General features: G+C 40.0%; 1 protein-coding gene across 5 annotated transcripts in view; it reads left to right on the top strand.

Annotated features, from left to right (window-relative positions):
* The window catches only part of LOC144595149 (dachshund homolog 1-like), a 475075-nt gene that overhangs the window by 237859 nt on the left and 221806 nt on the right, over window positions 1-15410 (top strand). For 3 of the 5 annotated variants that reach the window (XM_078402267.1, XM_078402265.1, XM_078402263.1), the window contains exon 3: window positions 363-527. In XM_078402267.1, coding sequence (XP_078258393.1) covers window positions 363-527 — 165 coding nt within the window. The remainder of the gene's footprint in view (window positions 1-362; window positions 528-15410) is intronic. The other 2 variants (XM_078402268.1, XM_078402266.1) reach the window with 1 other exon arrangement.

Genomic DNA, 15410 nt, shown 5'->3' with positions numbered 1-15410 from the left:
CTGCCACGGCACCATAGAACAAGTTAGAATGGTCAGGAGTGTTACAATCACAGAATGATTAGGGCTGTGATCTTACATATTTCCCCAGCCTCAACCTATGTGATCTCTGAAACTGTAGCTGGGGAAAACCAATTGTGAATAGATCTACTAATTGATCCTCACTTTGCACATCCAGCGGTGGACTGATTTATGGTTGAATATGCTCCACAGGTTAATGGAAAAGGAAGATATTTAAAAGTGAATTGATCTGCCAGGTGCTCAGTTCACGTGGGCATTTTGCTTATAATTCACCCTCATAGACTAAATGTTGAAGTGTCTGTCTTGTCTCACTGTCATGCTTTGTCTTGTCTTCTCTCCGCCAGGTCTTACAGTGGCGGCCGCAGCGGCAGCGGCAGCAGCAACCAATGCAGCCATCGCAGAGGCAATGAAGGCAAAGAAGATCAAACTAGAAGCCATGAACAGCTTCTACGGTAACAATAACCAGCATGGCAATGAGTCTGAAAATGGTGACGTGAACTCTAGTATCGGTGAGTTCCCCCAAGGCGATTAAGCTCTGAATTAGAATTCCCATAGTTATTAATGTCAGAAAAGAGATGATCAATCTCATTGACATATTAGTTAACATAAACAATGCTGGACTTGTCACATTTATATTGAACGAAAGGGCCTAAAATTCCATGAAACACCATGCGAGTGTATTGACTTCCTGGTGTAATACCATAGCTCATTCCAGACAGAAAAGCCGTTTGTCAGCAAATTTTCTGCATTAAAACCAGCTCTGACTGGATGAAAAGTGACATTAAAAGAGCACCAAGACCCAAAGTCACTATTTTTGTTAATGTTCAGTGATTATTTTTAGGAATTTGAGCTGAGGAATGCATGAGACTATCAGATTTAAGCAGGCTGAAGGGAAAGTAACTTTGGGAATGCACTAATGCTGAAATCCAAAAGTTACTGTCAGCATTTCCCAGTCCCTCCACAGAGTGTGCTGTTTCTCACACTTCTGCAGAGTGAATCAATAAAAGAAAAACAAAATTGTCATCTTGTTGCAGGAGGCTTTACTGAGTTTTCAACAGTGTCCAATACTATAATTATTATTTAAGATTCGCTTTGAAAAAATTAAACAAGTTCGTGGACTGCAATCTCTCTATAAAAATATTTCAAACTTCTGTGCATTTCAAATAATAGTTCAAAATAGGTTTTGCTTTACCTTACTCATACAGAATGTTCATATCCCCATTTCGTACTGTTTAATATATTTTAAAATCTGGATTTTACTTGCTGCATGAATGCTTCAATTGTCTGTTTAGCATACCTGATGACTTTACTGCAGCGGGCATCTGAAATCCATTGAGATTGATGCACAATAGTTTTCAGCACTGACAGAAGGGATTTCCATGCCATGGAAGCATCCAGGTCTTTGTGTGATGTTTTTCAGAGGTCAGCAGCAAGCCTAGTTACCTCTGGGCTGACTGCAAAATCTGGGATATAAATGGCATAATTGCACTGAAGATTTCATACTGTTAAATGCTTGTCTTTTACAAAAGAAACAAATGGCCTATTTAAAAGACATAAGTTTGACTTCACTGTTTTATTTAAAGTGCTGTGCATAGTGTGCCTAAATATTGTGGTTTCATGTCTTTAATTTGACACCATTTTTCCTTCCTTTGGTTTCTGCCTGTCATACACAAGGCTGTTTGGGAAGTTGAGGTGTAAGTTTCTGTCATCTAGATTGGTGTAATAACCAGTCTTGTTTTCACTTCAGTGCAAAGCTAAATCCTCATGACTGTGCATCTTTAATGTTCAAAGGGAAATTGCTATGATATGTGGAATACATTCATTATTAAATGTATGTAAGTTTGTTCAATTACATTTTAATTTCTGGCATTACTGATGCAAAGATAATTGCTTCAATAACCATTCCATCTTTCCCTCCTCCTTATTCCATCCATTTTTAGTCTTCCAGCACGACATTGAAGGTTAGAGACCCTGGATCCCAAAACATTTATTGTTGTTAACCTAGAAAAGAAATGTGGTGTAACTAATTCTGGTTGCTTCATTGACTACTATCAACAATTGGTATTTATAGTAAGGACATTTATAATAGTCCTGTGAATAATTACACAGTCATAAAAGCATTTAATCCTGAACAGTTATAGGAGCAAAGTGAGATTTTTTTTTTCTTACAGCTTTCTTTACAAGTTATTTTCTGGTCTCATGCTCTCATGTTGCTGATTTGCCCGGGTGACTGGCTCCTGATGGGAACAGCATCCAAACAACCATTAGGGTATGAGTGAGATATTTGTCCACTTAAGCCTGAACACAATTTAACCCATACTTGCTTGCTTCATTTGGCATTGGAAGTGGAAATTGTGATGGATTTCCTGCTTGCCTTATCTGTGCACTAAAGTTAATCCTGGTGTCATTTATGATATAAACCTCAGGACATATCAGTGGTCAGAACTGCGACGTTGAGCCTTTGGGCTTGCTGTTTTAAATAGGATAAGTGAGAATGGACAAGGCTCTGCATAGTTGACTAAGATATTGTGGAGAGAGGTGGCACAGGGTTCTCTGTGTGAGGGAAATATAAACTAATGTTTACCAATTCAATGTTTGAAAAAAGCCAACATTCAACAGCTTTGTTCTTAAACATACTTCTTCCTTTTGTGATTGTTCAATTGGCAAGATGGCTGAGACTTAATTAAATAGATGACACCACAAGATTATCTCATTTATTTTGGCTAAAACATAATACACTTTTGCTTGTATAATCTTAGGAGCATGATTGTGCTGTTCTGGAACTCATTTTGTGTCATGTAAGAGGCAGCATTAACCAGAGTCAATAGCAGGGAATGTTTTGTGTTGCAATAGATTATGCAGAGAGATTCATAATTTCACAGAGATGGTACTTGCCATTGACCTTCAAGAAAGCTCCTCACCAAAAAAATACATTGGTATCAGATGCTTCTGATGTCACTTGATGGCAAGTATTTCCTCATGTGTGAAGCCTTGTTCTACAGGTACAGAAAATCCCTGGTGACAAGAAAATGTGATGTAATTGAATTGGATGAGCAACCAACCAGAGTAAAATATACTCACAGATAGAATATCATGGAGTAAAAGAATACTTAACTTGTTAAAATGCAGATACTGTTTCGCAAAGAAAATCAAAGTGCTGGAGTAACTCAGTGGGTGAGGCAGCATCTTTGTAAAATATGGATGTGTGACGTTTCGGGTCGGGATCCTTCTTTAGTAAAATTTATTTTACATATTCATCAGAGTGAGCTGCAACTGCTTGACCTGCTGAGTTACTCCAGCATTTTGTGAATAAATCGATTTGTACCAGCATCTGCAGTTATTTTCTTATAGATACATTTAGAGTTTTGTTGAGATTGTTGTGAATTATTGGAAAACTAAAAGCTATATCATCAGCAAACGATTTTCAAGGTAATTTATATGGTTTGTTAATAGTTTAAATTCTGGCTAGTTCAAGAAACTTTTTTGGACTTCAGTGGCTGCAGTCTCACCTGCAAAAGAGCAATAAATGAGTCATAGGGAACATTGGGATTTCCAAGTAAAACCACATGCACACGGAAATCTTAAAACTGTACATGTTTTCTTGGAGTAATGACAATAAACATTGTTGGTTTTTGCCATGCGTGCCATGGTAAATTTAGCCTGTCTAACCACATTGTCAATTTAAGGAGACATTTACTGCTTTAGAGATCCCTGCGAAGCATTGTGTCCATATTAGGAAATAGTGCAGCACCAGCCTTACAGTTTCTGTCGGAAGGTTTAGAGCCGGACGATGACAAAATTATCTTATTAATATTTTGAGGGCACTGAAATGCAAGCTCCATTCTTCACTTCCAGAGCAATGATAATTGTCACTTCAAACAGTCTGATTTCAGTTTTCTTAATTTGCAAAACCTCTTGTTGATTTACTTTGGTTTCACATGAATATTATTAAAGCTATACAATGCACATGCCCTGAATTAATCTGCATCTCAGATTTAAAATTACAGTGTAAGTCACAGTGCTGATATGTCTTTAACTGTATGTCTCAGTATGGGTAGTAAACAGTTTTGTTGGAGGAACTCAGAGAGTCAAGCAACATCTGTGGGTGAAAAGTAATGATCCATACTTCTGGTCCAAACCTTGCATCCCAACTTCTTAGTCGGTTCTGATGCAAGGTTTTGACTAAAAATATCGACCATTCCTTTCCACATGCAGATGCTGCTTGACCCCAAACAGATTTGTTGGTCCAGATCCAAGCATCTGCAGTCTCTTATGTCTCCATATAGGTGGAGGTGTGTGATACAGTTTACTAGGAATATGTAACAAAGGATTTGGTTGAGCAACATTAGATTCATAGGATTGGTGAGGCACTTCTGAAATGGACTGATGCTTGGCTGAAGTAGGAAAAAAGAAAAAATGAAAGTCACTGTGCAACAAAATAGATGCCCAAATGATAAGAAGGTGCAGAAAAGGCTGGTCAGGTTGACAGGTGGGATTAGGTCTAAAAAAATTGCAATGGCTGAAAATGTTTACATCGGGGAGAAGAAGTCTTATAGAAATGGCTGAGATCATAATAATATATTCCTTTATTTGTCCCACATCGGGGAAATTTACAATAAACGGAACGGAAGAAATAAATGCTTTAACACAGTGCCAAAACCCATTATTAAATTGCATTACTTCAAAGTTGGACATGGGGAGGGGAAAATAAAGTTTTCATTTAACTGTTTACGAATGATGTTGTGAGCGGTAATAGGCCACAGCATGGATGTGCTTTTGAAGCTAAAATAACTCTTTCCCCAGACAATTGGGAGTTAATCCAACAAGAAAGCTTATTGGTTCCTACAAACCAAATGATGGAGGTGGGCAGAACTTCTTAATTCTTGGTTCTATGGATCCCATTAAATAGAGTCATAGATCGATACAGTGTGGAAACAGGCCCTTCATTCCAACTTGCGCACACCGGCCAACATATCCCATCTACACTTGTCCCATCTGCCTCTGTTTGGCCCATATCCCTCTGAACCTGTCTTATCCATGTAACTATCCAAATGTGTCTTAAATGTTGCAATAAAACCTGCCTCAACCACCTCCTCTGGCACCCACCACCCTTTGGGTGAAAAAGTTACCCCTCAGGTTCCTATTAAATCATTCTCCCCTCATCTTAAACCTATGTCCTCTGGTTCTTGACTCCCCTACTCTGGACAAGAGACTGTGCATCCGCCTGATATATTCCTCTCATTAGACTCTAGAGTACAGATATAGAGATTTAATCTCTATTCATTGGGATAGTTTATAGCAGAATTTATACCTTACAATCAATGACCAAGAATCATGAATTGAGAATCAAATTTGTCCTATTCTAATATTATGAATGTGGGACATGTGCATTGGAACATGATTAATTTGATGTTTCCGCCAGAAAGCTGAGATAGAAATGATGGGGTGAATGACATCCTCTGTATTGTACAAATTCACAGACGATGTATTGCAAATTCTGTAAAATAAAGTCAGTCCACCTTCCTGATTTTGATGGACCTCTTATCCATGACAACATCATATAGGAAATCTGGTGCATGCCATTCAAGATTTGTCAATGATATACAGAGGGCAGCATAGGTTTTGCTGTGCCCTCGCTGTGGTAGTGTTTCAGCTGAGAGTAAAAAGTCAACTGATTCCTCATCTTTGCAAAATAAGATCAGTCTCTTCTGAAAAGGAAGGCAAGGCTGTCAACGCCATCTGCCAGGAACAGGGAGAAGTCAGGATATTGCCACCATGTGGAAAATCTGTCACTGGGACAGTCTGATCAGCTAGATTACTATGTCCATAATTGCTTGAAGGCTACTTCATGATTCACCAGCTGGAAATGTAATTTGAGACACTGTGTGATATCAACAAATGAATTTGCAAGATTTTTTTCCTCTTTGCTTCTGGACCTTGGCCTTTTGGCCTCCATGTGCATTTGTTTTCTGGACTTTCTAACTGGCACACCTTAGTTGGTTAGAATTAGACTTAATATTTCCTCCACTCTGACCCTCAACACTGGTTCCACTCAGGGTTGTGTGCTCAGATCCTTAATCTCCTCCCTTCACTTTAAGGCCAGATTATACCTCAATTTGAACTTCAAATTTGCTGATAATACCATTATTATCAGCCAGATCAACAACAACAATAAGATGAAGCACAGGAAAGAGATTGAGAGCAATATGTCATGGTGTTAGGACAACAACCTAACCCTTAACATCAGCAAGACAGAAGGATTGGTTGTTGACCTCGGGAGCAAGGCAGTGAACACAACCCTGTCTTCATCAATGAAGATGCAGCTTCATGTACCTAGGTACCCATATCACCAGCAACCTAAACTGGTCTCTTCACACTAATGCGGTGATCAAGAAAGCACATCAGGGCATTTACTTTCTCAGGTGACCAAGTAGATTCCACAATCTTTCAAACGTCTACATATGTGTTGTAAAGGTATTCTGATGATATGCAACTAAGCCTGGTATACCTTTGTCCCGCCCCCTCCCCTGACATCAGTCTGAAGAAGGGTCTCGACCCGAAACGTCACCATTCCTTCTCTCCTGAGATGCTGCCTGACCCGCTGAGTTACTCCAGCATTTTGTGTCTACTAAGCCTGGTATGGCAGCTGCTCTATTCTTGACTATCTGAACATGCAGAGACGAATGAACAAAACCAGTCCATCACAGGCTTGTCACTTCCTTCCATCAGATTCATCTCCACAGTGCATTGCATCAGGAAGGCTGAAGTATCATAAAGAATGCCTGACACCCTGCCCATTCCTTTTTCCAATTTCTACCTTCATCAAGATACAGGAGCTTGAAAGCTGGAAAATCTAAAGTTACGAACAGCTTCTTCCCCACAGCTACCAGATTCCTGAACCAATCATCTCTTTCACACTCCCTTCCTGGAGGTGCTGCCTCACACTCCTAATTCTACCACATTTGGCTAGTCCATTGCACTTTAACATTTTTTGCACTGCAACCTTGCACTATTTATCGAATTTGCACTTGTTGTTGTATTTATCATTGCCTTATGGATACTATTTACTCCGCTAGCTGCATGTGAACAATGAATTTCATTGCACCTATCTGCATTTGACAATAAACCAATCTGAATCTGTGTAGCCCCTTGAAATTTAATACGGCAATCATGAGTTTCAGTGATGGAAAGGGATTTCATACTCCCATTTTTTTGTGGGACCCCACATTTTGTTGATTTACTTGGGTATTAACAAGGATTAAAACCCTTCTCAAAAATGTGAATTAAAAAAAATTGTTGGATGTTGTATTAATTTCTGATGTTAAATCATGACTTTGCTTCACCATGCCATAATGCGTACAATTAACCTATTAATTGCCAGGATTAATGCAGTCGCATAGCTTCAAAATAACCTGGACCCTGTAACAAATATGAAGTTAAAGAGATTCAGAATTCCCTGGACTGTTGTTGGGTGAATGTTTCTGTCAGACCTCAGGCTCAGAATATATTGGCTCCCTTCACCATTGTACAGAATGTTTGAAGGAGGAATAAAGGGGATCGATCAGACAGCAATTTACAGCATCAGGTGGAGCAAATGGAAATAGGCGCAAAAAAATAATGGTGGAGGAACTCAGTGGCTTGAGCAGCATCTGTGGAGGACCGGGTGAAAAACTGTTGACATTTCAGCTCAAGGTTCTACATCAGGACTGAGAGTGGAGAGGGAAGGTAACCACGATAATGAGTAGATGGGGAGGGGTGAGGGGGAGGCCAATGAGTGATTGGTGGACCCAGGGGTGGTGAAGGAGAATAGGTAGATGGGTAGGAGTTGGGAGACAGAGGCTGGTGGGTGATAGTGGAAGCAAATATTGGAAAAGAAAATGCAAATACAGCCACGTTGGGGGTGGGGGGGGGGGGGGTTGGTGGGGTGGGGGTGGGGAGGGGTGGGGAGGGGTGTGAAAGGGAAGGCATATGCTAGAATGTGATTAACTCTATCACTCTCTCTCTCTCTCTCCTACATGGCTCCATTAGCCTATTGTTTTCCACTCTTCTTCAGTCCACCTGCCATTCCTATCGCGTCTCCCCTTCTACTCTTTACTGACGTTCTTCCCTCCCAATCCTCAGTCTTGACCTGAAAGGTGAACTATCCCTCCCCCCCCCCCCTAAAGATGCTGCCTGACCTGCTGAGTTCCTCCATCAGTTTGTTCCAGATTCCAGTATTTGCAGTCTCTTTGGTGGTTGATATGTTTAGAATCAACAGCATTTAAAATTTGTCATTGCTCAACCTCTCTCCCCACCTCTTTCAACATTCCCATCTCCCCATCCTTCCCTTCTGGTTCAAAGACAGCCCAAGAGCATTGTTACAATTTCTCACTCGGCTTGACTGAATGCCTGAAGGGTTTGTGATACGATTCCCCCATCTCTATTATGCTACTGTTGAAAAACAAAAAACTGTAAATGCTGGAAACCTGAAATAATAAAAAACTGAGAATTCTGGAAGTACTTAAACAGATCAGGCAGCACTTTAGCAAAAGAATGAGATTCATTGTTTCAGGTTGACGACCTTTGGTTTTGAAGAAGAATTATTGACCTGAAACATTAATTTTGTTTTTCTATTCACTGATGCTGACTGACATGGTACTTCTAGTATACTGCCTATTGTGAAGTTAACCTACCCACTTGCAGAACATTTCCCTCTTAAGAACAACATGTAAAATTGTGAGCATGTGTGATAGAATGTGAGGCAACAATCAAAAAGCACGGTGGGCTCCACTTTAAAGTAGCAAAACATATATTTCATTATTAATACCTAAACTACAATTGTCAGAACCTCACTTCAGCATCAAATTTCTGCCTTGGTCATTCCATGTACTTCTATTTGTCCAAGCCAATTGAAAAGTAAATGGGGTCTCCTTCAATCATTATCAATAAGTTAAAGAATCATTTTAAGCCGTAGAAGAAAATGGACAAATAACATTTTGGGTCAGGACTCTTCTTCAGATTCCAGCAGTTTGTTTTTACTCAGGATTCCAGCATCTGCAGTCTCTTGTGTAGGAAGGAACTGAAGATGCTGGCTTAAACCAAAGATAGACAAAAAAAAAGCTGGAGTAACTCAGCTGGACGGGCAGCATCTCGGGATAGAAGGAATGGGCGACGTTTCAGATCGAGTAAAGGGTCTCGACCTGAAACGTCACCCATTCCTTCTCTCCAGAGATGCTGACAGTCCCGCTGAGTTACTCCAGCTTTTTGTGGCTGTCTGTAGTCTCCTCTGCCACTTTAAAGCATTTTAATCCCGTTTCTGATACTTTCAGAAAATAATGGGCAGGAATGAAGGTGCTGTGAAGGCAGTGACTGGGAGATTAATCTTTCATTCCTGTATGTTCCAGAACAATTATGGATAGTGGGCAGTAATTTTCATCTTTACAAAGGATATTTTACTTAATTCTTGAATTTCTAAAAAGATCTTCGTTCTACATTCAAAAGTATTAATAGCTTTTTATCTTACACTTACACTAACCAATAGCTACTTACACACAGAGGGTTGTTGTTGGATAGACATTCAGATAGGGTTTGATTGGGTTTCTTGTTAGCAAGAAAAAAAATTCCAATACCCGTTGTTTCAATTTGTACTTCATTGACCATGGGTTACATTTTTAACTCCCATTACAATTTATAGTGGTTTCTTTTAGTTGTAAAATTTCACCTTACTGTGTTCAAAGTCAGATATTGTGTTTGGTCGTGGTTTTCTGTGAGCTTATTGGAATAATGACAACAACTCAATCAACTTCTAAAGACAAAATCATACCCTGACATATTTTGTTTTCAGCAAAACTGAACCATTTTCCTTAATTTGGCATTGTTTGGTTGAATGCTTACTCTTTATTTGATAAAGAACAGTCTGACTGAGACAAACTTTTGTAACAGGAACATTTCTGTTATGATGTTTAGTTTTTTTTTTCAAAGGCTAAATTGTTATAACATGAGACAGCATGTAGATAATTAACAGCACAATGCAAAATCATTTGTTTATAATCCACACAAACGGCTTCCCACACTACCTCAGTTCAACTAAGTCAAATTAATGGGTGTATTCAATTTTCCAATTTTAAAATGTTCTAACGCTGCGAAAGCAAAATAAGCTGCACATTGGAACAGCTGGTAGAACCAGTCACTTGCGTTCAATCCCAACCTCTGGTGCTCTCTGTATAGAGTTTGCGCATTCTCCCTGTGACCATGTGGATTTTCTCTGGATCCTCTTGTTCCCTCCCACATCCCAAAGTCATGTAGATTGGTTGATCACTGTAAATTTTCCAAAATGTATGGGTGAGTGGTTGAATCTGAGGTGAATTGATGGGAATGTGGAATGGGATTTGTGTACTTGGTTGAGTTGAGTTGAGTTTATCTGTTTCTCAGCTACATGACTCTATCACCGTCTATGCATGGATTTCCTTCTGGTTCTGTTGACTTGAGTTCAACAACATCCTTTATGTATTTATTTATACCGCTCACAGTTCCTCAAATTAATTTGGAGAGTGGAAGATCTGTTGTGAATAAAGACTTGGGACACAGAACAAAGATTCACAGTGTAATCTTTGGGGTGGAACACCTAAGAAATAGCTGGCCACAAAGTCTTGACAAGATAACATAAGAATGGACAGGTACATGGATAGGAAAGGTTGAAGGATGTGGGGCAAACATGCGCAGGTGGGACGAGTGTAGATGGGGCATATTGGTTGGCGTGGGCAAGTTGGGGCAAAGTGCCTGTCTCCATGCTGTATGACTATGACTGTATATTAGAAACAGGAGAAGGAGAGGCCACACTGCCCATTTGGTCTGCTCTGCTATTTAATAAGATCATGGCTGATGTTACCAGTGTAGCCTGGTTTCCTAGAATTGCCGATAATTTGTTTTGTTATTGATTATTATATATTTATTTGTTGTGTTGTTTCCCTTAATGTGTCTGTAAAGCTGAGGCAAGTAAGAACTTCATTGTTCCGTTCCCAGTACATATGACAATTAAATACATAGGAAATAACTGTAGATGCAGGTTTAAATCGAAGGTAGAGTAATGCTGGAGTAACTCAGTGGGACAGGCAGCATCTCTGGAAAGAAGGAATGGGTGACATTTCAGCCTGTCCAGCTGAGTTACTCCAGCATTTTGTGTCTACCTGACAATTAAATACTCCTGACTTTTGATTCTCTTGACATAAGTCTCAATTACAGTTTACTGACTCTTGAGACTCTCCATAAATTCTATAAATTATATATCTAAATCTTGATTATAATCAATGATTAATCCTCCACTATCATCCAGGGAAGGGAATTCCAAAGATTCATGATCTTCCTCCTCATCCCTGATTTTTTGGATGATTCCCTTGCCTGAAAATGTATCGCTTGTTTTTGGATTGCCCTAGAAAGGGTAGCATCCTTTCATTGCAGAGTCATAGATTGAAATGGTGTGGAAACAGGCCTTCGGTCCAACTTGCCCACATCGGCCAACATATCCCAGTTACATTAGTCCCACCTGCCAGTGCTTGGTCCATATCCCTCCAAACGTGTCCTATCCATGTACCTGTCTAACTGTTTCTTAAACGTTGGGATAGTCTCAGCCTCAACTACCTCCTCTGGCAGCTTGTTCCGTACACCCTCCTTCCCTATCCTTAGAATCTTGCATGCTATGATAAGATCACTTTGAAAACCACATGCATACATGCTGAACCTGCTCAAAGATCTTCCATAATGCAACCTCTTTAACCCAGGAATCAATCCAGTGAATACACCTCTGCACTGCCTCCAATGACAATTCATCCATCCTTAAATCGGGATAAAATACCCTCTGTTCCTGAGCCTCAGTAAAACCTTGCACTCAAAGTAAGAGAAAAAATAAATAAGAGAAGGCATCTGAAATGTATTTCTCATCTCAGTCCCACAGTTGGACAGCACAGAAACACCCCATTCCTCCACATCCATACTAAACATTGCACCCACTTAAACTAACACCATTTACCTGCATTCAGTCCATGGCCTTTGATGTTTAGTTTAGTTTAGTTTAGAGATACCACAGAAAGAGGCCCACTAAGTCCATGTCGCTAAGCAATTCCTGCACTATCCTATACAGACGAGGGACAATTTACATTTATACCAAGTGAATTAACCTACAAACCTGTACGTCTTTGGAGTGTGGGAGGAAACCAAAGATCTCGGAGAAAACCCACGCAGGTCAGGGCAAGAACGTACAAACTGCGTACAGACAAGCACCCGTAGTCGGCATCGAACCCAGGTCTCCGAAGCTGTGAGGCAGCAACTCTACCGCAATGCCACCATGCCGTGATGTCCTTGCAATTCACATTCTTGTCCAGACACTTCTTAAATGTTGTGAGAATATCTGCCCGCACACCAGCACGGGAAGCACATTTCAGAATTCGACCACTCGGTGAAAAAAAAAATCCTCCTCCGATCCCCTCTAAATCAAATACCTCTCATCTTAAACTTTTCGCCTTTTGTCATCTTCCCATACTTCAAAATGGATTTGTCAGTGTCAAAATCTAACTTTGCACATGATTTACTCCCGTGAAACAACATTCGCTCTAAATTTGTTTTTTTCTGTCATCTCCCAGCTCCAAGTAATTTTCCTCTTTATTTTGTTCTGGCTGTCATGGTTTGAGCACTTTTTAAAAAGCGATTCCAGTTGATATGTGTTTTCAGCATGTAACAAAAGAAAGCTTAAACCTCTTGGGTGCAGGTATAAACAGGAGAGGGAAGTGATAGCAACCGATGCAGTCAAAATACATTTTTGCTCCAATTAGAGATTGTGAGGGTGGATGGGGCTGTTGGATGATAAAGATTAATCTCTGCTGGAGATAACAAATTAAGATTCCACACACACTGACTGCACTGATACAAACTGGGTAAAAAGTAAAAAATTAAACATTATTAACTCAGTTCTCATAAAGGAATTCATCTAGCAAAGACTGGTTTCATTGACAGTGACATATATATATATATATATATATATATACCTATATGGATGGGGTATTCAGTGGGTGGAACTTGACTTTTTTTTTGTTTTTTCCCTGGAGTTGTTCTTTAAAATTGTATTCATTTTAGGCAAAAATTGGTAAATTTTGGTTATTAAATTGAAGATGCATCCACATTCACTCTCATTATGCACAAAATAACAAAAAGGTATTGAGCTAATGCGATTTATCTGTGCATTGATTTTGCAAGATCCATGGGGTGAAGCTTTGCCGTGATTTGAAATCTACTTGTCCTGATTGTATATATATATACATATATATACACATGGAATGTCCGGAGACAGTTCACAGGAGGACTTTCAAAAGAAATTTGAAACCATTCAAAATACAAATATAATAGGACAGGCAACTAAGCTACGCTCAGCAATGGGAATAGGTTTGAAGTCTAAAGGAAAAGGCCGCTTTGTTTTGCATTGCAAAGTGTGGGGGGTTCTGATCATTGTGGGATAGGAGCCACATCAAATACATTGTTTTCAGAGCAAAGATCTGTATATCTGTGTATATATACAGCCTGACAGTGTAAGGAATAGATCTTTATTTATATATAGATACCCCCCACACTTTGCAATGCAAAACAAAGCGGCCTTTTCCTTTAGACTTCAAACCTATTCCCATTGCTGAACATAGGTTAGTTGCCTGTCCTATTATATTTCTTTTGAAAGTCCTCCTGTGAACTGTCTTGGGACATTCCACTGCGCTGGAGGCTGCAGTGTAAATGGAGGAAATCTGCATGGTTGTATAAAACCTTTGAAGCTGAAAAAGGTTTACATTCGTATAGCAGTACACATGCGAGACTCCTGACATTTATTAGACATGGTGATAAAGACTGGCCTTATCTCTGCTTCTTTGAAGGAGCGAGCTGATTTCAGCATTCAGGACGCGCATTATTCAAACGTGTGCAGGAGCTGAAGCAAAACCACTTTGCAAATCTGCCAGGAAATGGGCTTGGCACCCAAAGTGATCGCGACAGTCACAAAATCTCGTTGGTTCTATTTAACAAGCCTGTTAGCTGCTTGGATGATTATTGGAGGCTGTTCAGAAAATTACAACCAGGCATCAAAGCCTCGGGAGCAAACTTCCACAGACTGGTCAACTTTAACCAAGTCTTCGTTTTCTTGCCTGTAGTCACACATACCTTTGGTTTCTTGCCCGTTTCCCAGTTGGGCTCTAATACTCCCACCTTTTGCACCCAATTAAAACAAAATGGGATCAGTCATTTTTTAAATTTTGATTTAGAGATACAGTGCGGAAACAGGCCCTTCGCCCCACCGAGTCCGCGCCGCCCAGCAATCCCCGCACATTAACACTATCCTACACACACTAGGGACAATTTTTACATTTTACCCAGTCAATTAACCTATATACCTGTACGTCTTTGGAGTGTGGGAGGAAACCGAAGGTCTCGGAGAAAACCCACGCAGGTCACGGGGAGAATGTACAAACTCCGTACAGACGGCGCCCATAGTCAGGATCGAACCTGAGTCTCAGGCGCTGCATTCGCTGTAAGGCAGCAACTCTACCGCTGCGCCACCGTGCCGCCGTCATGATCTGCTGTTTGTTTTGAAGACCATGTGGGGTATTCCTAAAGCACAATGCATGGTTGTAATTTATTTCCGGCCATTTTCTATTGTTGAAAATAAATAAAAATCATTTGTAACCATGAGACTTTCATTTAACCCTTGGTGAGAGTCGTGCCAAATGCAAATAGCTTGAAGAATGTCAGTGCATGGCAACCATTTATGATATTTGTGAGTCCAATACAGTTTGTAGTCTTGTGAACTTGACTAAAGGAGGATAAAGCAACTGATACATGTGCTGGAATAGGCTCTTGGTGATGGTTAAGGCTCTTGGTGATGGTCAAACCTCTTCTGTGGGTGCTTGCCTATCCTTCGGTTCCATGGGTGTACACAGCCTTCTTAAGTTCATGTAAATGGCACTCTTCACCCGCGACTCTAGATTTAATTGTTCTTCAGTCTTGGTTCAGTTGGCACCAATCATGCTTTCCAATTAAGAAGGATGTTGACTCAGGCCGCACTCCAAAACATGACCATAAATTTTACTTTGACACTCCACCTGAGAACTGAGGAATCTCTCTCAGAGATTTAAGTTTTGAGTTAATGTTTGATTGTCATATACACCGGCTCAGGAAGGTACAGGTACAACGAAAACCATGCTTTTAGCAACAGACTCAGAACAGACTCTATGCAGCATAGACTCAGAAAAGCCTGCAAAATCATGTTATACAGAAATTACGCATGAAACTCTACAACGCAGTAAAAAGGAAAAGGACTAGTGCAAAACACAAATTGATAAAAACAATTCACCGTAGTGGAGGAGGTAGCCAGTGGTATTCTGTTA

The sequence above is a fragment of the Rhinoraja longicauda genome, chromosome 7 (assembly GCF_053455715.1).
Source record: "Rhinoraja longicauda isolate Sanriku21f chromosome 7, sRhiLon1.1, whole genome shotgun sequence".
Classification (NCBI taxonomy): Eukaryota; Metazoa; Chordata; class Chondrichthyes; order Rajiformes; family Arhynchobatidae; genus Rhinoraja; species Rhinoraja longicauda.
Note: the sequence above shows the minus strand (reverse complement) of the source record. Positions and strands in the feature narration are given on the sequence as shown.